This window comes from Dicentrarchus labrax, unplaced genomic scaffold (genome assembly GCF_905237075.1).
Source record: "Dicentrarchus labrax unplaced genomic scaffold, dlabrax2021, whole genome shotgun sequence".
NCBI classification, from domain to species: Eukaryota; Metazoa; Chordata; class Actinopteri; family Moronidae; genus Dicentrarchus; species Dicentrarchus labrax.
The window spans coordinates 13,019,025-13,046,918 of record NW_026136710.1 but is presented as its reverse complement, the minus strand read 5'-3'; the positions used below and the strand labels follow the sequence as shown (position 1 = coordinate 13,046,918).

The 27,894-nt window shown below is 40.2% G+C and overlaps 1 protein-coding gene across 4 annotated transcripts; it reads right to left on the bottom strand.

The window, feature by feature from the left end:
* Positions 1-1,405: 1,405 nt before the first annotated feature.
* Positions 1,406-27,894, bottom strand: gnaz (guanine nucleotide binding protein (G protein), alpha z polypeptide). Of its 4 annotated transcripts, none has more exons than XM_051413356.1 (3): positions 27,594-27,894; positions 12,460-13,803; positions 1,406-3,504 (listed from the first exon to the last, which is right to left on the bottom strand). In XM_051413356.1, the coding sequence occupies exons 2-3, from the start codon at positions 13,180-13,182 to the stop codon at positions 3,160-3,162; spliced, it is 1,068 nt and encodes a 355-aa protein (XP_051269316.1). In that variant the 5' UTR covers positions 13,183-13,803; positions 27,594-27,894; the 3' UTR covers positions 1,406-3,159. The 4 variants fall into 4 exon arrangements, with proteins under 4 accessions (XP_051269316.1, XP_051269315.1, XP_051269317.1 ...); XM_051413355.1 differs by having other exon boundaries at positions 12,460-13,800; XM_051413357.1 differs by lacking the exon at positions 27,594-27,894 and adding an exon at positions 14,815-15,095 and having other exon boundaries at positions 12,460-13,800.

The following is a 27,894-nucleotide window of genomic DNA, read 5'->3' as shown; positions in this document are numbered from 1 at the left end:
CACTGTACCTGGCGAGTTGGATTCTAGCGCAGTCCAGCTGCTTCACAGGGTTTAATGGTATTCCAGTCGTGCACATTTGAATACTGTGTGCTCAGTGTAGATTATATCAAGGTGAGGCACTCTCTGTTTCTTTCTATGATTTTGTACAACAATTCTAATACTGAATATTAAGACTGAACGGTTAAAGTTCCATTTTTTAATTATTTCAACATCAGCTGCTTAGCACCACCTTATGATGAAACCTTCCTGAGAAAAACCCCACGCCCCCACCAGTATACCATTTCTACTTAAAATGTCACTACAAGTTACTTCCTGATTCAATTGAATAAATAGATAAAGAACATTTCTATACCTCCTTTGACTTTTTTTTATCAGCTACTCTTCCATTCTGTAACTCAGTCATTTTTATGGTTGGCACCATCTCCTACCACATGACAGTCACAAGGCATGATTTCAGCAGAACTCTCCCTTCTCAGCAGTGGATTTTATTTATGTTCATCTCTCAAACAAATTCCCACTGTTGCTTAAATCAATCCACAAAAGAATACACCCATGACCTGAAGACATTTTTCACACAGTGATGTAAATCGAGCTAAAATAAGTAAAATATTAATAAAAAAATCATGTTAAAAACCATCAGCCACACAGTACTGTAATGTTTTATGTATGGCCCCCAGTCTGACGAACTGAAAGCATTATCAATATTTAAATAATGTTTAAACTCAAAAAAATATTCATACCACATGAGCGTTAAAAGGAAGGTAACAGGATGGCCTGCGTGGTAGAAACATCCTCCTACAGGTTTCCTCACAACTATTGTGTCATTTCTTGCCTAAATGTCTTTCAGAGGACACATATTGAGTGTAACAATTAACAGTTCCTCAGTTTATAGGCGTTGGTTCAGGTTTGCCAAAGCCTCACTGCATAAATATTGCATTGAATTAAATCACATTGCAATATTTAACTCTTTAAAGACTAGAAATTGCTAAACAGAAGGTATATTTATTTGGGGACAGACCCATCAGCAGACACTTGGGGTCAGCTGGGGTTTATACAGTAATTAGAGTGGAATCTGTACGGCACTGTACGCTGTCACCCCATCACACATAGGCCAAGTTCATTCAGGAGTAATTTAATTGCATACTTTATGTCCGAATTATTCTTGCCCCAGCGGCTACATTGTATGGCGAGGACAAACACTTTTTATGCCATGATTTTGGACACTGAGGATGGAAACAAGGGTTTTGGACAGTATGTTCTATTCCACGTCACAAATCATTTGGTGCAGCATAATTATGAAAGACTGGAGGCATGGAGGTCCATCATCTAGGAAAATTCCCATCCCAAACACATTTAAAGCACTTTTGACACAACCACCACCCAAAAACACATTTACTACACCATGAAAATTTGCATAAGTTGTTTTATTCATAGTTATTGTCCTTTTTATATTTCTTTTTTTTAATTGTTTTGTCTTTTGTTGAGGTGGACATCCTGTAAAGTCAAGCCTGAAGCCCTTAGCTGAGTCGTTTGCACATCACACTCTGAACTGAAAAGAAAGGGTAAGAGGAGGAGTGGAGTGGGGTTTTCCTCCTTCTCTTTCTCTCGCTCTCTCTTCATCTCACTCACAGTAACCCAACTCAACCTTTATTTTCATTTGTTTGAACAAAGAGTGTACCTTACAGTATATTTACACATCATACTGACTGGCTGTTTAACAATTTCCACTTAGATAATGCAAGGAAGATTGAACTTTCAAGGTTTGCTTCTTCATTTTTTTTCTACAGTCTTGTTCTCCTTTGATCCACTTTAACCTCTCATGCTAACTTTGTAGTGAGATTTTCCTCGTCATCTTTGTAATCATCGTCACCACTATCATCATTATCGTCATCGTTTTCATCATCATCAATTATTATATTGATATAACTCTTTTCAATAAATTCCTCTCTGACAACTGTACAATCGTACACAGTGTTTGACTTTTATATATATTTTTGGGAATATATTATTTAAACCTAAGAAAAGAAGAACATAATCCCAAAGAAAATATATTAGTATCCCAAAGTAACAAAACCATGCATGTTTTAATGTATTTGTCCATAAAAACAAAACAAAACAAAAAATAACATAATGGATGGGATCTGGTTTTATTTACAAATTGATCTTGGCACTGTTTTTGTTGTCTCTTGCTGGAAACTGGAATGATCATAAAGAATACTTTTGACTCTATGGAGCATAACACTCTCCTGGTATTATAAGTCAGTGACCTGCTATAAAAGGCAGGTTTGAGAGACATATTCTTTTTTTTTTTTTAAAGCACAAAAGATAAAAGAAAGAGGGGGAAAAGAACAACATTAGATATTCGACCAAGGGGCAAAACAGAAATAGTGTGTAGAAAACTTATTTCACTTCAGCTTTACACTGTGGCAGTTTCCTCTTTTAGGCAGAAACCCTGTGACATCATGTCTACTGACATTTATTTATTTTTTCTCAGAAATACAGGCTCTCCCCACGTCAGGTGCACTCACTGGTTATCGTTGTTAGGGTGAAAATCCAAAAGAGAACATTGATTTTGTCAAAACTCTTCTTGTAAAGCAGCATTAATTGACTCTGGCAAATAAAATACAGTAGACAAACGTAACCGAAAACCACCAGTACAGACCTACTACCTCAGGTTTGGCAGGCAGGTAGGGGTAACTGTCTAAAATTTCCAGTGTTGCCTTGTCAAACAAGTGCTTGACTGTCGATCCAAGGATCTTGTGTGTGAACAAACATAAGGATGTGTGTCGGTGTGTGTTTGTGTGGGTGTGTGTGTGTGTGCATGTGTGTGTGTGTGTGTGTGTGTGTGTGTGTGTGTGTGTGTGTGTGTGTGTGTGTGTATGCGTGTGTTTGGGTGTCTCTGCATACTCATATTCAGTGCAAACACGTTGGGTAAAAATCCCATCTTGACTGTGGCCCACCAGCTCCGTTGTTTCTTACTACCTCATTTCATTTGCAGTTCTCTGTTGCACCTCTTCAAAGAGATAAACCATCAGGCAGACTGACATGCCTTTTGTTTATCCAGCCTGATGGCGGGCCAACTGCTGCCCGCTTTGCCCCCCCTCTCCCTCTCCCTCCCCAGCCCACCCCACACACCTCCCACCCATCCAGCCTCAGGTCCTAGCACAGCCCAATGTACTTGAGATTGTTCTGGATGATCACGTCCGTGACAGCGTCGAACACAAACTGGATGTTGCTGGTGTCAGTGGCACAGGTGAAGTGCGAATAGATCTCCTTGGTCTCCTTGTTGCGGTTGAGGTCCTCAAACTGCCGTTGCACATAGACAGCTGCCTCCTCATAGGTGTTCTGACCTTTGTAGTCAGGGAAGCACACTGTCAGAGGAATGCGTTTGATCTTCTCAGCCAACAGGTCCTTCTTGTTGAGGAAGAGGATGAGTGACGTGTTGGTGAACCAGTTGTTGTTGCAGATGGAGTCAAACAGGCGCAAGCTCTCGGCCATGCGGCTCTGTGTGGTTGTGGAGAGAGAAAGGAAATGAAAAAGAAGATCAGACCATGAGGAAATGATTTCACAGCTAAGAAAAATGTAGTATTTGCTTTGAAGCAACAACCCAAATCAGCCCAATTCATCACACAATCAGACCTCATTCACACAAGCAGGATCATGTGATCTGGGAAAACCCAAGAGAGAAAATTAGGCCATGTAAGGTCACGGCAAAATTTGAAGATGAAAATAAAGACGAGAGAAGAGGAGATCTAAAATCCAGCACAAGTCACAGATATCCACTTGACTAGCCAAAAGGTACGGCGTTTCTGTTATGCCAACAGAGATTTGAGACTCAGACAGATGAAGACCTGAGTTTGAACTCTCACATTCTCCTCTGAAACAGCTGATTACTTCTTTAACCACCACTACCGTTCTCTAAATACAAAACTGTATAATGATCACTCAGTGCCCAACGTTTCACTTTTCTGAAGAATAGTTGTAAATATTGCAATAATTGTTGTTATGAAAATGTGAATGGATCACATGGTGTCGGGGACATACATTCACACTGAGGACAGACTGCTCTAACCAGTGCACCATAACTGGTCTGGCTCTGTGATATTGTTTTTCTTCTTCAACCTTTGACTTGGTAAATAAATATGATTAAATAGAGGTATTCTAAATGTTGCTGCATTATCATTTATTTCCCGTAGGAGGAAATAAATGAATTAATGAAATTTTAAAATTACGTACAAATCTATGATTTATTTTACAAATGTATAATGTAATTACTGATATCTGCCATGTGCAACTGATAAATTAGTCACAAGTTACAAAAAACGAAAAAAAAAAAAGAAGAAACAGGACCTTTTATGTTATATAACTTGTTTATCATTTAGTTGTTTTGTTTTTTCATTCGATTCCACTACACACAGGACAGGAAACTTCAAAATTGATTATTTTAAATGGAAATTTAATTTGCAGAATGGTGGAATATGCTGTTTTTTGGTACAGAAGAAAAACGTCTTCATGAAAACTGTGTATACATGTGTATGTGCATGTATGCATCCATGTGCTTCCATACAGTTTGTGCTCATGTGACATTGAATGTATAAGAGAAAAGAAAGAAAAAGAAAGTTGATCTGTTCATGCCTGGCATGTGGCGACTGGCCAGTAGCTTGTGACTGGGAGGTTGTCAGATGGAAGACTGCTGTTTAAAAGGTTACAGAAACAACGTGATGCTCTGAGCAAATCACAAGATCTGCACAGAATGAAAAAAGATATTCAGGGGAATAGCAAAGGATTAGACAATCGTAGTGCAGATTCAAAGTAAACCCTGATTAATCAGTGGCGTAAGTGCACTATTTTTGGATAATGATGAAAAGGCTACAGTTGTGAGAAAAGAAAGTTGCATGCAACCTTTATATGTAGTCCAATAATAAAGTATTATTGGAAAATTTTAATTTCAAATATTGGGACCTTAATATACAATAATACATAATACTCTTTCTCAGCTGTGTGTTAAATTTGAGTGAGTAGCTCATAATAAAAACATCCCTGGAGGAAAAATGCTGAGAGGACAAAGGTTTTCAAAAACAGAGAAATTGATGTCTGTTGAGCCACAAGTACTGCGAACTAGCCACTGGATACTATAAAAAGAAAATATCCCAAAACACTGTTTATCAAACTAATAAATGAGCTAATTGTTTAAACTAAAATGACACAAGGAAGGGAATAAGAATTAGGCTTATATTCAACCCATATTGCATAAGAGTGTGTCTGCAGAATCTGTTAAACCCCAGTTCTGCACTGAAGGGTTAAAACTGCTCATTCTTCTCCCATGTCTTCCTCTCTGCTCCTGTTCTCTCACATGTTGTTATCCGACCAGATTGAAACATAAGCTCTCCTTTCTGTATAAGTATGTGTCCCCGCGGGGACAAAGACTGGCCCCTAAACATTGTACACTACACAAATTCTGTCTGTTTGACCTCACTCCTCCTCTTTGCAGGGTGTCAAAACAAGAGCCCAGCTGCTAAGAGAGTATGGCAGGAGACAGCCAGCTGAGCCCAGGGAGTCTCCAGTCTCTTCACCTGGCCACAACAGCGCTCGTACAGTAAGAGTTTCTTAATGGGGAGCGGGAGGAGGGGGGAGAGCAACATCCAGGAGCACTAAAGCATGCAGACCCCCTTCCTTCGCTTCAAACTGATTCACAGATGCGCACACACACGCACACACACACACACACACACACACACACACACACACACACACACACACGCATACACTGTTTTCCCCCTCGCTGCCTCCTGTCAGAATAGTCCAGAGGCGCAGGCCTTAATTAAGCTTAAGTATTAATGAGGAAGTTCATCCCTGTGTCATTGCTTTGTTTCCCATAAATACAAATCACTTAAGTGTGCAGCCACCCCTTCGTAATTCATTAAGGTTCATTTTAAATGTCACTGCCTCACAAGAAGGGGTTGCTTTGCACTTATCTACCGAGATGATTTTCTCTGTCACCATGTTTTTTCTACCGTACCTGAAAATTGCATTATTCAGGCTTCTCCCTTTCTCTTATCCCTCTCTGTTTAATTACTAATGTCTCTGTTGTTGTGGGCAGCAACACTGCTGGGGTTAGATTTGAAAAGAAACACACAAACAAACATAAACACAATTGTACATATTATTCCTGCGCTATATTTTCTGCAAAATAGCATTTTTGAGTCTCAGCTAAATGAGTAAAAAAAAATGTCCTTTGAAGTTTGCTCATTTGCTGAATCTGTATTCTTTTGTAATGTGGAAGAGTTTGATGTGGATAATACAGTATCAGTTTCTGTGTCCACTATAAGGCAAAGCTAAAATGACGACAAATAAAAGCTTTGCTCTGTAAGGCGAGGCTAGTATGGGGCTACCTTAATGCTACATGTAACATGGATAGTTGTGTGTAGGACCGAACCTTCAGACTGTCATTGTAGAGCATTTCAATAATATTTAAGGTAAAACTGAATCTGGTAACATGCAAGAAATTAGAGTTTGCTATAGCAGTTAAGTAATGCAATAGTTGGATAGTATAGAGGATACATTGAAACCTACTGTAAGTACACAATGTAGAATCTGGAAAAGAAAATATCGGCAAAAAAAACCCTAACAAACATGACATGATTTTCTCACTTGGTGTGTCTTTGAACAATCTCATTCTGTTTCTTGGAAAGCTCTTTTTCAAAACGCCATTATGTCACATGAAGCAATTCAATTACATGATAGTAAAGCCTTTGATAACCCATTAGGCGGTTAAGATGCTGTAGCTGAGTTGAGGGAGAATATTTCTGAGTACATTTTGAGGCACCGTTCTGACACCTGCCTCTGTGCTTCTGAAGGGATGCTCGGTGTGATTTAAAGCCACTGATCAGTGAAACTGTCATTTCACATTCAGATCAGTTCATACGTCGTCTTTGCTGTGGCTTGAAAGGAGAAGTGCACATGACAAACCTTGACATAAAAACACGAAAAACCAGTAATTAATTTCCCCGTCTTTTTTCATGTCACAGGTAATAAATCTTGTTTGAGAGGTTAATAAAAATAATAATTGAAACAATAGAAATAGAGCTGACACTGCAGTCCGTGTCTGCCTTGATGTTTGGCTAACACAAGCTTAAACAGCCGCTCACCTCACATCTAGGCTTTTCATTTTCATCTCACATACACACAGAATTTGCTGCAGTTGCTCAGCCTCAGCCCTTGCATATAAACCTGCACTGCACATTCATAATAACGCACACGCAAACACTCACGCAGGCACACAATACATGTGTGCACATAAACACCTCATATCTATTCTCTCCAGCGCTGCTGTTTGTTCCCCCCTCCCCTCCTCTCACCCTCCTCTCCCCTTCTCATCCTCCCTTCCCTAGTCACAGCTCACTGTCAACAGCGCAGGATTAGGAGCATTTGACTGGCCTGTTGCTAAGCAACAGTAACCATGGCAACCGATTCATTATGAAGACAGGGATGGGACAGGGAAAATGCATCAGGGAATGGGTTGATGGGCAAATGCTGTACTGTAATTATTCTGTCGTGTGTGAGCTGGTGCATTGAAACTGAACCGTGTGAGTCTGGTCTGATGAAGTTTGTTTTCTGTTGTCTGACATTGCATATAGCTTTGAAGGTTAAGATCACTATGATGATCACTGGATACAACAAGACATCAATATAAAAACAACACCTTTTCCTCTAATGAGGACCTTTGAAGCAGCTGAAACACTTTCTTATACGTATGGACTGAGTCATTAATCAGTGATCATCATACGTACACATAAAAACTGATGACTGCCTCGAAATTCGTAGTGAGTCGTATGAACGACCGAATTCTTCAACAAACATCGAGCTTTACCAGTTTTAGCCGTGTCATTCAAGCTCCATAGTCAGTCCTGTTGTGTTGTTTTCCATTAGATAAGACATAATTCATGGAGCTTCTACTCAAACCTGCTCATCAACAAAGGATCATGCTACTATTGTTCACAAATTTTCAGTGCTTGCAACGTAGACTATGAAATAGAAGATTCAGCTGTAGCACTTGAACTAAAAAATGATGAGTCACCACTGGTCTAGAAAGTATATGACAGAATGAATTGTACTCATTGACTCAGTTGTGTTAGTGCTAAGGTAAAGAAGGTAATAGATATGTTTGCTGGCAGGTCCATGTCAAAAGAGTAAATATTACTGATACTGGAGGGAAACTAACAATGGCAGCTCCCCTTAACAAAGCATGATTTGGAATAACAGTAACACATTGATTATAATTAATTAAACCTCAATATGTGCAAGAGCTTTAATACAAACGTATTCGACATTAGGTGTATTGTAAAACCTAACAAATGTTAAGTATCTGCCAAATCATTTTACTTCAGACTAGTTCAAGTAAGGTTACCCAAAATGCAGAAGGTTACGGTAAGGATGTGGTGAATGGTTTGTTCTTTATCTGAAAATCAGTTGAGTTTGCACAGCCATCTCCTTTTTGAACAAGCCGAGCAAACAGATGGAAAAACATTTTTTTAGAAATATGTCTACATATCCCCTGAGATCAGTCCGCCTAATATTCTGCTGTTTACCAGAAGCTCAATTGTCAGTATCTGTTTTCTGGTAAATTGAAATGTGCTGGGTATGTAAGCATGTTTTCTGCCTAACAAACTGTAACTTGTGACATTTGTTCCAGATATTAAGTTTGTTTATTCTAAGGGTTAACATTTTGTAATATATAATAATATCTGCTGTTATTGTACAGTATCTCGTCAGTATAATTCATCTTTTGCACCTGAATCACGTCAACTTAATGATCCCGTCCTTTACCATCACATTGTACTGACCTTCATTCCATGGAGTCGTCTAAACTTAATCATAACTGATGCTTAACCCAACTTAACGTAAACGAAATTGTGTTTCACTGCGGTTATATTCCCTATCAGCTGGTATACCATATACAGTTCTTAACCAGAGACACATAGAGTACACAGTTACAAACACTCTTCTCTTTCTCACATTGCGGACGTATTGAGCATGTAGAGGCTACACTATGTGTTAGGTAACAGCTGTTCAGCAGTGTTGTGTCAGCTGACAGTGGTTGTGGAAGTGAGCGGCTCCAAGATGCAGGAATTAACTGTGGAGCCTTCAGTACGATGTCGCAGGAACCACAGCGACGTACCTCAATCCAGTAACATTTAGATTAGGTATACAGTCAATGTGACATTTAGATTTGCTGCTGCATTATGCTGTCTGGCCTGATGTCCTGTAGATTTATGAGGGTGTGGCCTGATGTCCTGTATGGCCGGCATTATGTGATTTGTATGCTAGTACAGCCTCTCTTTCAAATTTGTATAAATGTTTAGCCTACATTATACCACAAATGACAGCAAGTGAAGTGTCTCCATGTCACTCTATGAGTATTTTGTCAATGACAGGCTCAGATTGATAAATTGTATTTAGCATTGTTGTGGTGTGATCTAAGTATGCGCCCCATGCATAATGTGATATTCACTTTAAAATATGTGTGAGGAGATCATCTCTGTAGGTCATAACGTTAATAAACGTCTACACATTTCTGCCATATGTATGTTTTATTCATCCAGAAAATACCTATATAATTATAATCATACTTTTAGTACAATATGAACAATGACAAATGGTGAAGAGGTGTTAAGACACTGTTATAAGACCACCTACGGTGTCATTACACTGCTAATTATATAAGCTATAGTCTACTATTAAGAAGCACTACAAAATGTACATTTTTCCTGCACTCATGGCCTGATCAATGAGACAGTTCAATTAATTAGTTCAATTAATGACAGGTTTGTTTTAATGTCCTGAAGGTCATGAATATTCAATTTTGGTTTATGTGTTATCGCCATCAATTGTTTTTAGTACAATATTTTTACAGATTTCAGCATTTTTAACTCCAGGCAACATGCAATTGAAGGCTTTTTGCTTTGTTTTTTGTCTCACATTATAGTTGCAGTGGTTGGCTCTGAGCAGGGATACGTGATAGAATGGCAACCTGTCCCAGCATGCACTCTCACTGAGTGCATGCTGGGATAAGGCCCTAGAAAATGCATGGACAGTTATTCAGGAAAGTAGAGTATGGCTACATGTGAATAATATCAATCTTATAATGAAAAATAACACTATGCGTGTGTTACACACCAGCAGCAGCAACAACATACAGCAACAGTGGTTCAGTCTAGCCTCTGAAAATCGTAGCCAACATTAATGTTACTACTTTTAAATTGCAAGTTTACCGTCAACTGAAGAAACCCTTTTGGTGTGTTCAAACAGATCTTAAGCTTAGCGTCATGTATTAAAACACATAAAACTGTAAAAGCAGTCAATAATTCACCCAAAAAACATCCATGAAAATGTCAGTATTTGCAGCAATCTTATTCATCCCAGTAGGCTCAGCAGCAGGATGGATGCTCTAATTTCAGGGTGGCTTTCCTTCTGGTGGTTTGGATCCATTGCTTTCGTCTTCCGCTCCTATCTCGGAATAATAAAAGTTGTTTTTTCCAGCACCTGTGAACTCCCATTGCTACACAGTGCCTTCACAATCTGCTAATTCTCACAGGTACAGCCCCACACTTTATTCTGTGAACTCAATTAACACCATACTGCATTTTTCTCCTCAGACTTTATTTTTAACCTATAAAATTAATTGATTTCATGTTCCAACCTGGCGCAGTGTACACCCTGTTTTATCCGGGTAACCTATGAATTATCAGGCCAGTTCAGTTACAGGAACGACAAAGTTTCCTCTGTGCTCAAGTTATTTCTTGCAGAGACTATATAAAGACATCAAGGTGAACATGGATAGTGGAAACTCTTTAGGAAAGAAATGTGATCATGCCTGCGAAGAAAGAGAATAACTGACCCCTCATAGTTGGTCTAGACTAAAAAGTAGAATAGTATCTATTGTTGACCTTCCATTATCAAATGGGCAGTTAAACAAGCAATAACTACCCAACTATTCCAAAACACTCAGATAAGAAGATGGATATGCTATGGATAGCAAATTGTTGAAATTCCACTGCCAGGAATAGAAGATAACTTACACGGGCCACTCTCTTCACTCTGACAGATTTAAAACAGCTTTGCTCTCATATTAAGGCAGCGTGACTGCATTTCACCCAATTCTACAAAATCGGTCCACTCTTGCCCCCAGCCAAAAAAAATTTGAATATGGACCATAAAACTTAGTTAAGGCTTTCCAAACTGCTTATTATACAAATTGAATAAACTTGAGAGAAATGATATCATGTAGTAACATTATTTAGGATGAGAATAAAAGGATGAAAAGTACAGTATTCCTGGTGCCGTGTGGGGATATTAGGAAGTAACTTCTGCAATTATGTCTTAAAACTTTTGCCTGTAACAATACAAATAAGAAAAATGTGGTTGGTAGAGTAGCTGAGCACATTAGTAAAACATATCCAATCAACAGTTAGTATAGGCCATAATGAATATCTTTCAAAAAAAGGGTACTGTAGTTTATAGGCTCTCTAAACCAGGCTTCTTCCCCACAGACCACTAGCCCTACGTTTGTACATTTTATGTTCGCATAGATTGAAATACTACTATACTTCTAGACGTGTTCAATTCAAGGTCCACTAAACAGTCCACTGACTGAAATGAACACACTCTGCATGTTTGTTTAGGCCGGTCTGTTTCTGTATTTTAAATGATAAGCACTTTGGTGGTTTAAGGATCTTTCAGTGAGATAAAGATTGTGCATTTGTCTCCACCAGAGTAAACATAAGTAATTTAAAATGGAAAAAGCAGACATTATGTACTTAAGCTACTAAAATGAAATGATGAGAAAACAATTGTATTTTAAACTCCTTATTTTTGCAACTGAAATTCACCTTTCAAACTCTTTCCTGCAAACAACACAGTTTGCAGTAACTCCGGAAGTACCCTTAATACATTTAGAATAGCCACTATCTTAGAAGAAATAGGCTATGCAAATAATATGTGTATGACGGAAGCAAAACAAAAATGTAATCCCTGTATCTGTAACCACAGCAAGGTTATGTTGAAGATGACGGGGATGTACAGAGAGGAAATGACAGTGCAGAAGAGGCTTGTGTTCATTTTGTTTCTCAGAAGGGTTAAACACAATTAGGTTATTTGGTGACACCTCACAGTATTTTGCCTTTATTATACTTATGCAACTAACAGTTGATCATTTAGAGTAATTGCGTGGACTAGAACTTATATACTAACATTGTTGGTATTACTGCAGTAAATCAGATGATCAGTTAAGTATTATCTGTCTCACATAAGAACTATACTCTCACTATTTAAATGATCCAATCTTCTAATTCTTCTCACGAATGCTGTACAAATTTAAGATAACATAAGAGATAACATAAGCTGTGTGCAAGCAGCATACCTGTGTGCATATGCATACATTTACTATGAATTGTTTCTTACCGTCTGGTTGTCCTCGTAGAGTTTGAGGTCATAGCCACTTAGCTCGACACAGAAAATGATTGCAGTCACACCCTCGAAGCAGTGGATCCACTTCTTTCTCTCCGAGCGTTGTCCACCCACATCTACCATCTTGAAGGTGAGCTCCTTGAAGGTGAACTTGTTCTCCACAATGCCAGTGGTCATGTCGCGGGATCGCAGGATGTCCTCTACAGTAGGGATGTATTCAGCTGCAGAGATGCGGTCCAGGTCATTCAGGTAGTAGGCAGTGTTGTCCTCTAAGTGGTACTCATTGGATCGTTGGAAGCACTCCTGGACCCCTGAGTCAGCCCACAGACGTTTCATGACCCCTTGTAACTCTGGAGTGATCTCCCCCTTGCTCTCAGCTGGCCCTGTGAGGGCAAAGAGCTGCACAGCGTCGTAGGCGCGATCAGGATTGTGAAAGTCAATCTTGAGGGTGGTGAGGGCACGGATGATGCGGGTGAGGGAGTCAATGGCATTGTACAGGATGAGGGGCTTGTACTCCTTGCAGGCGTCCAGGTTGAAGCCTCCACTGTGGATGATCTTCATCTGTTTGACTATGGTGCTCTTGCCCGAGTTGCTGGTGCCCAGCAACAGTAGCTTGATTTCACGCCGCTGCCGCTGGCTCTCCGACCGCAGGTGGCGGTCGATTCGTCGAGAGCGCCGCGCCGCTTCCTTCTCCTCCGAGCTCTGACGGCATCCCATGGTCCTCCACCACGTGGTGAGCAAAAAGGAACTCGTGCTGCTGTTTGATGGGGAAGCAAATTAAAACGAAGTGGTGACCGAAAAGGACTCGGTGGAGGAGTTGGAGAGGGTTTTCACTGAAGGTAGAAACTTGCTGGGGAAGAGGCAGACAAAACTTCACAACAGACCAATTTAACACTAGACAGGAGAGCCACCACACAGAGGAGTGACTCAGGAGTATTTCATTCTTTTTGTTCAGGGGCAGTCTGTGAGTCCTGTGTGGGCAGAACCCAGACTTGTGGGATGCCCACACAGCGCCTGGCTCTGAGGTTGGACTGCCTGCTGAAGCCAAGGAAGCTGGGGTTCATAGCAGGGGCTCCCCCTGAGGAAAAGCTCTGGAGGAAGGCTGGGGAACGTTCAGCTTTGTCAGTAGAGAGAGTGTTTGGGCATGATGCGTGCAAATAGCAAAACTCCCTCACTCTCCTCCCACATGGCTCTTGTGGTACGTTGCCCTTGCTTGGCTCCTGCAACCATCCACCTCAGTTCGATATTTGGCCTGTTTTGCTTGATCTTCTTGATAAAATCTTTTCTGCTTCTTCTGCGGTGTGATATCTCCCCGACAACTGAAGGCCTCTGAGTCTGCTAACACATAAGAAAGAGCAGAGACATGAATAGCATGTTTAAGAGCTGCTTCATCACAATCCAATCAATCATTAACACATGTGTCAAAGGAATAGTTCAACATTTTGGAAAATCCACTTATTTGCTTTCTCTTGATGAGTAAGAAGATTGATACAACTCTTATGTCTGTGTGTTAGGTATGGAGTTTCAGCTAGGTGGTAGTTAGCCTAGCATAGCATGGAAGCAGGAGGAAACCTGACTGACTCTGAAAAAGTTTAAAAATACACTGAACTTGCTGGTTAAATAATGATAACAGGAGCCAGGCTTGCTGTTTGCACCTCTTTCCAGCCTTTATGCTGAGCTAGGATAATTGCCTCCTGGCTCTAGCTACACATCTAACTCACCTAACACAGTGACATCAATCTTCCATCTTGGGAAAAATGAATGCAGTATGTGTATTTCTCAAAAGGTTGAACTATTACTGTAATAAAACCTGAGGAAACAAAAAATATCTAGTGGAAATATACTGATCGCAATGAAAGCATACAGTCACATGCATACTAACCTGCACACCTCCCATTCAACCATTGCCATGCTACCCTTATTCTGTGTACTCTGCCTCTTCAGATTTGCTGTTCCCAACAGTCACACAACCCAGCTCTCTCTATCTGCAGTCCTGCGTTACCATAGACTCTGAGCCAAAGTTGATCTCTGCTGACCACGCCTACCCATTTAACACCACCGCACACACACACACACACAGACTCATTATATACACAATCAAGGTCAAACATACGCATAGAAACAGGCAGAGAAAAACAAACTATTTGAAAGGAGACTGAGTCTGGATTAACACAATAAATGTGTTTCCTTGTAACCAATATTGTTCTGCTATTCACGCTACAACACAGCACCTCTGACTGCCATACTCTGGGAGCTGCTCAGCAAAACGACATCAGGTGAAATGCTTATTTACTATCACAGTGGAAAATAACAGGCTCAAGCCAGCAGGTGCCTTTCATGCTTTCATACCGTTGTAAAGCCCCTTCTCCTTGCCCAGACATCTGTGTTATTATCCCTAAGATTGTATGCTGTGATCAGGAAAAGAAAAAAAAAACATTTCTGGGAATATTTGGTTTCATTATGCTCATGCTTTGAGAAAGTAGCAGCTCAGGAGGCAGCGCTTTTACTTTAATAAAACAAAGATTGCATTCTAACAAGGTTGGGGACATGAATTCAAATAAAATACTGTCTTATAGAATGTGACAAATTTAAAGCAAAAACAAATTTGGAGCAGTGAATGCCTGTGGAAACTGTGATAAATAAAATTGCATTGAAACAGGCTGCATGATATTGGCTGAGTAAAAAAATCATAAAATCATACTGTGGCGTAGTTCTGTTGTCGAAACTATACTCTGCAGACCTGTCACATAGAGGGAGAGAGCATTTCTCAGAGCTCAGTGAGTGAGGTACACTCTTCAAATGACTGAGAGGACAAACAGAGCAGAACAAAGCCATAACAAAGCATCACAACACAAACAGAGTGGAGAGCATTGTTTCCTGGCTCCAGGCACCTGACTACCCTCTCAAAATGGCATAGCCAGCCAAACCGGTTAATGCACATCACTGATTTGAGGGCCTATGAAACACATTAAAGCCGTGTGTGTGAAGTCTTTTCAATTTGCTATTTCGGAAATATGCAGCACTTGCTTTCCTGCGCTTTTAGAAGTTATACCACTTTAGATAATTGCTGAGGAAGTAGTGTGCCGGCAGTGCGAAATCAGTGTATATTATTATCACATTAAATTCATATTAATAATATTCCCCATGCTATTACACTGCGCAGAATAAAACGTGGTTTGTTGCTTACCTACACCGTATAAACTAGAGCAGAACACAGCGGGATAAAATGCCCGGAACTTTGGAAAGTTCAACAAAAATAAACAAAAATGAATTAAGAAAGTGCCTACGGGATGGGAACATGCTTACTCTTTGTAACAAATTACAAGCCTAATTTAAAGTCAAAATAGCTCCGAATGCAAACAACAACAAATAACTTGACTATGTTAAGTCCAACAAAATCCCACCTCCACGGCAGGATTACTTTACTCAATAAGGATACATTTCCAGGCTTCCCTCCTCTGGTAACTCATATCTGTCCTCATATATGGCAAACTCTCTCCCAAAAAACAGTGTGTCACGAGTAGACCTTGGCCCTGGTGCAACAAAGAGGCGTGTCACTTTAAGAGTAAGTGAGTGGAAGAGGCAGAGCCATAGGGCCCACAGAGAGAGGCCAGCATCCTGATGTATCATGTGTAATGTGATAGCCAAGATGAGGCCAAGTCCGTTCACTCTCCTGCTTTTCCTCCACAGCTCATGCTGCACACTGCCCCTCAGCTCTCCCTCCATCACTCTCCCAGGTACTTAACTGCTGTTATTAATTTATCATGCTGCAAATAATTACAATCACACCCTTTATTAGAGATGAGTACATGCACACGGGTAGCCAAGTACCGTGTGCCATAAAGATTATATTCAAACAACCACAAGAAACACAACTTTTAAAAAGAAGAAATAAAAGGTTTGTTGGCTGGTATGCCCTCATCTGTTTTTCAGGTTCAGTGAGCACATCACCAGGTAAATGGTGACAATAAACTTGGCGTTCCAGGTCAGTTCAGCCATTGCCAAGCAAATATAGAACATCCAATTGTATCTAATAGCAGCTATTTTTAAGAGCTACACAAGCATGTTAAATCCATTATGTGTTGGTGTGAAATCAATCTCGCCGTGCTACTTGAGACATGCGATTCAAATTAAATTAAATTAAACAACATGAATGCAGGTGATACTCTGGTGCAGCAGTATAATCTGTTATGAGTCCCACTTGTGCTCAGGTGTGTCAGAGATGAGGAAGAACAAATTCAGATAATGTATTATTTTTATGAATGAAAAGCAAACATGTGCAACGTTAAAAAGAAAGGTGAAAGGCGCAGGTGCACTTTTAGTCATCTCGTAATGGTTTATGAATGAGGCGTGCAGGTGTGCGGTAGTGCGGTGGTCAGCAGGCTTGCGTTTCAAGGGGGATCGGATGAGGTGTTCCAGTGAGAATAAACCCGCTGTGGACAGACAGGCAGGAAGAGCACTGCACTTCACAACCTCATAAGTCATAAATAACTGTTGTTTTAAACAGGGGACCAATCATGTTTCCCGTTTAAGAGCCACTTAACCAGTACCCATTCACATCAGAACTAACTAAGGCAAGAAACTAGCCAATTCATCACAGCTAAGCAGGCCAAGGACTTTAGAACAGCAACCTGGGGACCGGCACCTGTGACATTCAGTATTCTCATTAGGATTATACAGAAATGCATATGTATGACCAATTTAACCTTGACTATTCAGAACAGTATGGTGCTAAGGAAATGTGACTCTTTGATGACTATACAGTAATTCATATCCATTATTCCCCATGGGTCAGCAGGCCTACTGAACTTTGTGTGTCACCGTCATTCATGCATTTTCACAACAGGACCTGTATTGTGTAGTAAACATGTTATTATATGAATACTAATAAAAAGCGCACCGTTATCTCTGTCTTAATGATGGTATTGGCATTACATAAAGAAGGAGCCCAGCAGTTAGAGTCCCTCCAGCAAACTAACATACAGTACATGCAAACAGAAAAACAAAACAGCTCACATGCCTTACGATCAGCTGCACAGTGCTCATGCTTTCTCATCCAAAGGCAGCTGTTTGAGTGGCTGGAAGGTTGCTTCCTGCTTCTGACTAGCTTTCCGCTGGCTGCATGACAAAAAGAGGTTACTGAAAGACTTAAGGCTGTCTGGTCAGTGTCCATATACAGTGTCAGAGTCTTACTGGAATCTAGCAGAGTGATTTTTTACAATAATATCTCAAACCCCGGGAGTGAAACAGTAGCTAATCCCCAGATCTGTACTAAATCCTGCTATTGTGTCAAGATTAAGCAGTTAGAGTGAAACTGTGATCAAACCTTTGGGCCTTGTCGGATATTTATGAGCTCTGCAGCGATTGTCAAGACCAGCTATATGCAATTCATAGTCTTTGTTTTCAAAATTGTGTGTGTCTGTGTATAGAAATCAGCAGATAAATCAGCAACAGCCTTGTGAGATTTCTGGGACAGAAAGTTGCTCGGGCCAAACAGAGAAGGCCTCTAAGCGAAACAAGAGGCTCTGCTGGAGAGACGTTATTAATTTATGTGATGCCACAGAGGCCGTGAATAAGCAATGCATTAGTGAGAAAGTCTGAGGCAATCAATAGGCATGCTTTCTTCAACTACTGTTTTCTTCAACAGCTCATACAGTCACCACTAGGTGATAAGACTGGAGTTTTACTGGAGTCAAAAAAGGGAGAGTGACCAACAGTTAATGACTGTTTTGACTGATGACGGATGTTCTGAGTTTAAAAGGAGAGAAAGGGATTTAAAAAAGAGCTTTTATTTCCAAATAAAGGCATAAATATATATAAATATATATATATAACGGAAAATCTGCTGAACGGATGTTAGGGCCGAGTAATCCTCTTTCAGATAGACATGATTGTCGGCATTCTTTCCACACAGGGCAGAGATTTGAAATGTACCAGGGAAGAACAGGCTGAAGAGAAACATCACGACTAGTGATTTTCATCACGATGAACTGAAATCAAATGATAAAAATGAACTGAAGCAAATTTGCACACACATGCACACACACACTGTTGACACTATATCGAGGTGGAGGTCAGGTTTGAGTCGGCCGTTTGAAGCTGTGTTGATGCTACTGAGCTACAGCGAAGCATTGGCGCTACACACCTGCTGAAGGTTTAGTGAAATTTCCATAGATGTTGGCATTTCTTTTGAAAGGGATGAGAAATTTAAACTCCGGTAGTGACGCTGTTGACAGTCGAAACACACACTATCAGAATATCATCATGCACTTGCAAAAACAGTTAACAAAAGAACAGCACTCCTTTTGAAAGAGCAGATTTAAGTTTCATTTCCATGTGCAACCTATAAAAAATCGACAAAATAATTTGTCCTAAGGCTAAAGTATTGAATATTGATATATATTAGCAGTGCTTGGTTGGTCATTGACAAAACAATCACTGTCTTGAGGCTGTAATTGCTGGAGGTTTTAAATATTTAATCAGGAGCAGACATGTTCTAGCAGTTCTCTTTTCAATAAAGCACTGTAACTGTAAATATTCCCAAGACTTTCAATTTTCAATTTGCATAGTTTGAAAGGATTCTTTATTGCTTTGTGCTGATTACTGAATGAACAAAGGGAATCAGTATTAGATTCAACTGTAAACAAACAATTTACAGCTTGAAACAAATAAACCAAATAGATAAAATACCGAATGAGGAGCAAAAAAGGACAGTAATTAAATTTAATGAAATCCAACTGAGGAGACATTATTCCATTTATCACACAATGGATACAGAGAGGGTCAGTAATATCAAGCTAAAGAGATTACATGAATTCATGTAAAAAGAGAAGCCTTTTCTAAGAAAGAAATCTTAAATTTTACTTTTATTACATTTATTTATTACTTTTAAGGACAATTCAGTTGTAGACTGAAGACATGAGGTTTCAATCTTCGCAGTATATGCTAAATGCTCTGGACCACAACATCTTTGTGGGTGATGGGCAACACAGGACTCATATCAAGTCTTTAAAGTTAAAAGTCACTTTAAGGTAGCCCGGCTTGAAATGTTCCAGTGAGATAAATCTGTTGAAATCATAGTGTATGTTATAAAATGTACAGTGTTTATGTGTATGTGGACATTAGTGTTAACTTCACATTGTCTTTAAAATATGCTATCATCATCATCATCATCATCATCATCATCATCATCATTATATCAATACCATATACCTACAATCTGTTTAGTTTATGGGATGTACTTTATATTAAAGGTCCAGTGTGTAACATTTAGGAGGATCATTGGAAAGGAATATAGTATTCATAGGTATGTTTTCTTTATTGTATAATCACCGGAATATGGGAATCGTTGTGTTTTTCTTACGTTAGAATGAGCCGTTGACGCCGCAGGTGGACTTCTGTGGAGGCCACCATGTTGACCTGCCATGTTTCTACAGTAGCCCAGAAGGGACAAACCAAACACTGGCCCTAGATAGGGTCGTTTGAGTTTTTGGCACTTTTTGCAGCCACAGTAGTATCACACACTTCACACATAACAAAAAAATAAATCCTACACACTGGTCCTTTAAAAGCAACTCATTAGTCATTGCGGGGGATTGAATCATATTTAAAGATGTTTCTCGTGTTTTCATGTCCTGTACGAGGAGAACATTGTATTAGAAACACAGCAAAGTACAGCCTGTAAACTGACCATAGATTTGAATCAACACCCATCTGACACATTGTAAGCACAGCTAGACTTGACGAAGAAAGGCCTTTATCACATGGTTATTTTGTTATTTTAAGTTGATACAGGGGAAATATTTTATACATCAAACTGACATATTCTGAAATATTTATAAAATTATAAAATTTGAGCAATATGTGAAATATATTTCAGCCTCATATATCTATGATATAACTACAAGGGCTAAAGAATAAAAACAACAACTGATGGCATAGCTACTATGTTGTTAAAAACATTTTCTTCTGATTTAAATCTAAGCTGAAGGTAGAATCTGAAATAAGAAAATAGGCTTTATAACAGCACCACTGACAAATAAGCTAGGAGCAATAAAAGCAGTTATATAACCCAATCTTAAGTTTTTTGTATGAGTATACTATTTTATCTTACTCTCGTGTTTGTATGCTCTCATTTATCCCGACTCCAATCTACTTAGGCCTACTGTCTCAGAGCCGAGTGCAGTCTTAAATCAGTGGTGCTAGAGTTACTGGAAAGCATACTGGAGATGCCTGGCAAGGTTTCCAGGAATTCCTACATCCAGCAGCTAATACTGTACAACCTAAGAGTTTCTGATAAGATGGAGGTGGCTGCTTGGCCGATTATAATCTTAATCTGTCAAAATCCTTTCGCCACTCTAAACTGGGGAACCATCCTTTAACGCCTGCCAATATGCCTGATAATCTTTTTATCACAGCATATTTACTGTATTACTAGATGTTAACAAGGACAATGTGTAGTGGCATTTTGAACTGATTAGTAATAGTAGGAAACAGGGTAGATTTTTGGTTCCAGTTCCTAAGGCTAAAGACAGAAACTGAAATTGACCTGAATTGACAGCTGACTCTTGACTCTACTGTAATCAGTATTGACTCGCACGTTCAAGTCAATCAGCATATGCACGGCAGAAATCCAGCTCCGCAAAACAGATGTTTAGAGACTAACTAAGGACAGAAGAATGCTGTAAATTATATGTGGGTTATCAGCAGGGCACTATACTGGGTGCTTTTTGTGTGCGATTCCTAGACTGGATATATGCAGCTATAACATTGTGGAATCTGGGACAAAAAGCAAACTGTCAATTTCATGCTCCTAGTAGCAGAACGGTAGATCAATGTCACCCCCATGCCAGTTGCTAGCAGATCCTGTAGATAACACTGTATCATGTGATGCTTTTGAAAAATATACTGTGTGTCTCGTTGCTAGTTAAAAACCAAATGTATGCTTTTATGTGCATATCTCAGTGGGCCGAATTAAGTGATGTCTTCCAACCTACAAGGCCTGCGTCTGTGTGATGAGTCAGAGCCTTGTGGTCGCCCCATCCTACGTCAGAATCATATGAGATATAGGTCGCAGGCAGAATAATCTTCAGCACCATTCAACAGTTTGCACCACTTTATGTGAGATGTACCATTTCATCCGAAAAGAGCTGCATCTGGACCTAATTTCCATACAATAGATTCTGTCTCATTGTTTGTCATCTGTTCTTGAGAATACATTGGACTACAGAGGCAAAATTGGGAATACAAGAATACCTAGTTTAACAAGTTTATGCAGTGGAGACAAATTTTTGCTGTCAAAGAGTCTCAAGACTCAGGAAAACATAAATAAATAAAGAGAAAAAAGCCAAGAATCAAAATGGTAGACAGATTATGTTAACGACTAGTTGGTGAAGAAAGTCAAACATCTCACAAAAAGAAGTTGGAGGAGCTCAAAATGGAGCTAAAATAGATGAGGAAGTATTGGATTTGTATTCACCTGTAGGTCAGGAACATAAATGCTAACGTTGCTACTTGTCTGCTGATTTGTAAGTGCTAACACATCAGCCATAAAAACTTCATTAACAACAGCAGTGATATGGTGGTTACTATGTAGCTAAGGGTGTTTTTTTTTTGTACTCCCTGGTGGCCAAAAATTTAATAATGTAGCTGTATGTGACCTGTAATCAATTTGACCTTTATATGCTCTTGGCTCATCTGTAACATGCCTGAAAGCATGTCATATCTGCAGCAATGTGAATCTACCTATTCCTTATGAATACACCAAATCATCTGGGAGCTGAAGCTAAATCCAACATATCAGAATCAGAATCAGAAATACTTAAATAATCCCAGGGGGAAATTACTTAAAATAGGAATATAGATATAAGATAGTAAACTGAATTGTCTGTCATTACCCTTATCAAAATATCCTATCTGTAATATAAACCTTTCCTGTAAACTCTTAATTTAGCTCTCACAATTGTTTGTTCAACATTTCGTGTTATCACTCCCTGACATGCTGCCCTGAATGCAGACTTCAGAGAAAGATGGCAGTATACTGTACACATGTGAGGACACTACTCATTCATTATCGAAAACAATGATGGGTAGTGTTCTCCTTTCTACTCCCCCAAAACAGTGGGCTGTTCAGAGGGTGGAGACGGGATGAGGGGGTGGAGGGGTGGGGAGGGTAAGGTCTCTGTATGCTAGATGCTTTTTCGTGATAATGCTCTGTTTAACGTTCCTGATCTCAATGGCTGTGTTCCCCCTTCTCCAATCCAGCGGGTCACACTGAGTCACAAGGCCAGCCAGCGATGACAATGGCATGTTTGTGCGCTGGCTGAGCTATGGGTAGGCTGTCTGATGTGAAGGGATAAGATGGCACAAGGTGGACACTAGAGTCTCGTGTGTGTGTGTGTGTGTGTGTGTGTGTGTGTGTGTGTGTGTGTGTGTGTGTGTGTGTGTGTGTGTGTGTGTGTGTGTGTGTGTGTGTGTGTGTGTGTGTGTGTGTGTGTGTGTGTGTGTGTGTGTGTGTGTGTGTGTGTGCACACTTGTGTACACGTGTAAGCCTTTGGATATCTGCTTCTTGTGCATTTGCTGCTGGTGCATACAGATGTAATAGATTCAATAGAGAGAACCTTTCTCACGATAGTGTAAACCACAGAGATCAAAACACAGGTAAGTACTATAAGCATTCTAATCTACATTCAAACACTCACTCCAACGTAATATTCATTTGGGTCATGACAAATAAGATAATCGCTTTCTGCAACGGAAGGAAATTGTGGGTAACGGACACTTTCAGGCTTCTACAACCCACAGACAATATCTGCAGTTGGTGATTTGATAACTGAAACAGGAAAAGGAAAGAATATCTCATACTGCAGTTAGATTCAGCAATCTAACAGCCATTAACCCACCCGGTCAGCACTGAAAAATAAATGCTATAGGGACAATGGTCAGTGAAATAGATGCTTAAAGGAATAATAAAGAATCAAATATCCTACATATTGCAGTGGGGCCATTGCCCAAGCAGAAACTTGACAAGATTTACACCAAATGAAGAAATCATCTTCCGAAAAAGCCAAACCTATATTTTAATTAATAATCTTGTTATATTGCCAAGTCCCCAACAGATTCTAGCCAACACAGTTTAACTGTATGTATTGTGTTAACAGGATGAATGTGTGTGGAGGGGAGCGATATGAGGAAAAATGAGATATGAGAAAATGTCACCTGTTCAAACACGGAAAGACAATTATACTGCAAGTTAAACACTGGAAATCAGAACTGATAACTCTGCAAGAACACAGCACAAACAGTGGGATTTTTTTACAAAAATGGTATGGTAAAAACAGAAAGGAAGGCTCGCAGTGGACTGTAGAGGTCACTGCCGTACACCAGCAGCTTCACTCCAGTTTGAGCTATTTTCTTGGAAAAAGCAGACCTGCAAGCCCTCATCAAAACAGGCTAATTGTTGTGCTAAACTTTATTTTTGGATGTATTCCTGCGGCCTGTATTGATATACATACTGCATGTAGGTATATATGTGCATCCATGCATGCGCGCATATACGCTACTTTCATTTCTTTCAGTAAAGACCAACATCTCTCACCAGTGGGTAGTAGGCCATACACTCCTTCATCATCCCCCCCTCCTCCCTCTTGTCCACCTCCTTGTTGTCATATGACCGCTGTTATGTGTGTGCAATGGAACACAAAGTTGCTCTGTTAGTCCCCTCTGCTCTGCCCTCTCAGATTTGAGTGCTGGAAGTAAGGCCCTCTCACACGCCCGGCCTCAGGAAAACAGACAGGCCCCTGTATGTGACTACAAGCAACGATTAGAAAGGAGGGCAAAGAGAAAGAGAGGGATGAATTGAGCTGATGTTATTTTATGTAACAGCGAAAGATAACTTAATCCGTACTCATTCACAGAGCCCCGCCCTAAGATTTTGTTCGATTCAGCTGATAGCTTTCCCCACTGATGCTTTACTGTTAAGTAATTTATTAGTCTTCTCTACATCAGCGCCTGTCTAAAAGAGACAGTGTCTTACAGCCGTTTGTGTGGAGATGACACTTTTTCCTAGTACCTGGCAAGGATTAAAGACCCAAAACAAACACAAATGCTGAGCCAGCGGAATCAGAGCAATGCCCTGAGTGAGCAGTGGCAACTGGGAGACCTGGACTTTCTGGACACATACTTCCTTTATGGTTTAAAGGATATTTTATGGCCTCTGCATGGTGTAAAAGATACATTTTCATGTTAATTCTCACAACTATTAAAGAAAAGACTCTTATTAGTCTCTTGCGGTAATTCTGTTACTCCCTCTCCAGGAAATAAATGACATCTTAGATTAATCATTTTATTAAGTAGGCTACCGAGGGAACTAGGCTTGGCCCCCTTTGTACTTAAATGTAATAGAGCTCAGTTTAATTGTCCAAGTCGGTGGTGTGCTCACCTATAAGGTTAAAGATGGCTAAAAGGGCACCGGATGGTGACATTGGCCTCCTCAATGAGGAGGGAGCTGCTACCTCAACAGCCACTGTCACTTTAAAACCAAGTCTGTCCCTGCTGTCCCTTGCCATTATGTCACCCAGTGGAGTGGATGTAGCAAGTAACAAAAGAGGTGGAAGGAGGTCAACCCAGCATAGGTTTTGTCACACTATTGCTCTGGTTTTTAATACGCATAGGTCATTTGAGTGGCAGCATACCGTATACTACCATTTAATACAAAAAGTGAAATAAAACATCCAAGCTGTTGGACCCGTTATGCTTAATTTAAGTGATGTGTATTGCACTGATTTAAGAATTTAAAAAAAATTAGAACACATTTATTTCTTCCAATATTTATTATAATAATGATGACATTATTCAATGTCTGTGTGTGTCTGTTTGTGTGTGAAACTTGGTGAAGGCCCATTATGTAAGCATGTGATTAACCTTTATATTTCACACTGAACCTCGTCATCTATCATTTTAAAGCCTAAGTTATCAGTGACCTGACATTTTTTGACATGTAGCAGAGCAAAACTGAGCATTTTGCAGCTTAAATGAAAAGATGAATCAGATATTAGTGTAGTTCTCAGTGGTTTTGTCACATTGAATGTGACAAAAGCTGTTTGTTTGTCTTCTAATGGTTACCAACCAGTGACTGAGACAGTAGTAGTTGCCATTGAGATGAGAACAAGATCACAACTGGACAAAAACGTCAAAGACCCTGGATTTTGTCAGTGCAATACACCGACAGTTAGACACTGTCTTGCCTGAAAAATGTTGTTTGCATGCAAAACATTCAAACACCCAGTTCAGATTCCAGCTGTGATATTATAAGCCACATTTTTTGTCTGCATGGCAGCAACGTGACATGAATCTTCTAGTGAAATGGCATCATGAAGAATTAAATATCTGCAGATTCTGGTTGCCCAAAAACACAACTCAGACCCCTTGGAGTTTTAATAAAACCAATATTGCTTTCTAGACATCTCCTAATTTAAAAACACAATTTGATTAATAAACGTGGAACTGATCAGAAATAAATAAAACATTACATACACCTACACTTGCTGATAAAGCATGGTTTGCATGCTGCATAAACTGCCTCTCTGAATTCCAAAATGTAAAGCTTTTTCGTAGGTTAGAACAGTAAATTCAACTTGCAGCTACCCATAAAGGCTTATCCCAGTCTGTCAGCATTACACGATGACAGCAATCAATGTTACTGTACCGTTTTCTCTCACAAACCCCAATCGAGCAACATTACAGAGGGCACAGCAAACATATCAATCTAATATTTTTGATCCATTTTGGTATTGTTACTGCTCAAGAGATAAAAGCATGGTGGAATTTATCCACCATCTTTGCCTTGATGCACAGATGTCTGAGGGCCTGATGTGAGCTCCTGCCGGTGGAACTATCACACACACATCCAGCATTCTTTCTGTGTCACATGCTCAGGAAAGCGCGTCTTTCTACCACCGTGAAATTATCACGGTCTTTCCCCCTCTCTCTCTTTCATCCAATCTGTTCCAAATCTTCTCTTTCCTTCTTTCTCGCTCTTGCTCTCTGCTGCATCAACCTCCGCCCCTCCGCCCCTCTGCCCCATCTGCCTCCCTACTGTTAAACCCCCCAGCCCCTCGACCCCTCCCTGCACTGGTTCTCTCTCTCTCTCTCTCTCTCTCTCTCTCAAGCATGTAACACAAACACACATACAGTACACACAAATTACACATGCTCTCCTGATGCTACACGACCAATCCCCCCCCCCATTGAAAAAGAAATACAGTAACGCTCTGTTCAAAATATGAAAGATGAAACAGAAAATGTCACAAATCATCCTGTTTTGCCTGCTGAGTAATGAACACGCTCTGCCCTCTCTCCTCTCCCCCCCTCTGACTTTTAAGATTTACATTCATAAATACACAACAACTGCACACAAATGAACCAAATAAAATCCAAGCCCGAGATTATTAATGAATGCCGATGTAATTTCTTCCCCTGTAGAACAGCAGACATCAACCTCCACTGTCAGGCCACAATTTGCCCGCTTATCCCAGAGCTCGCAGAGCCAAGCCCCTGCACACTTCCCACTGCAAATACACATTCAATATCTTGTAAAGCCAGTTGTAAGTACCGAACACCTGATCACCTGAAAGCTGATGGTACTTTTACTCTCCCATTTCCCCTTTCCATTTCATAGCTCATGGCCTGGACAGAGCACAGAGGCATGCGCGCAAACACACACACACACACACACACACACACACACACACACACACACACACACACACATCTTTGATGCATCCTTCACTTGTCCTACATACAGTAATTACATTAACTAAGGACTGCGTTCAGATAAAAGCATTCCATAAGAATCGAGGATGCTCTGGGGAGATGATGAGTCAAATTGCAAGCATAAGATAGCAGCGTCTGTTGGCACACAGCTAGTAGGGTGGAGGAGGGGACTGGACAGGCTGCCTGCCTTGGTGCCATCTCTGAACATCACCTTCCCCATTTTATCAGGAAAACACACTCCCTCTATGCAGAATGCCTGTAATGAAATAGCATCTTGCTCCTCCTCTGTGCCCAAAGCAGGCCAGCCTTGCGGTGATTACAAAAAAAGCTGTCTGTTTGAGAGTAGTCAGGCTTACCGTGTTCACAAGCCAGCATCCATTTATAAAGGATACTGCAGACAAGCCCTTGCAGGGAGAGAAAGGCTCTGTGCAATCCACCTTTAGTCCTGCTGCTTCATCTTCATGTCTTCCTCATATTCACACAGTCACACACACTCACGTACATCTCTCTCTCTCTCTCTTTCAGTGCCACTCTTTCTCTGTCTTATTAACGTCTGTGTTCTATATCCTCTCTTGTTTGCTCCAAGGCAGTTGAGACACTGCAGCGATGGGGGTGGAGGGCGTGTATATATGTGTGCGTGTGTTCGAGTGTGTCAGA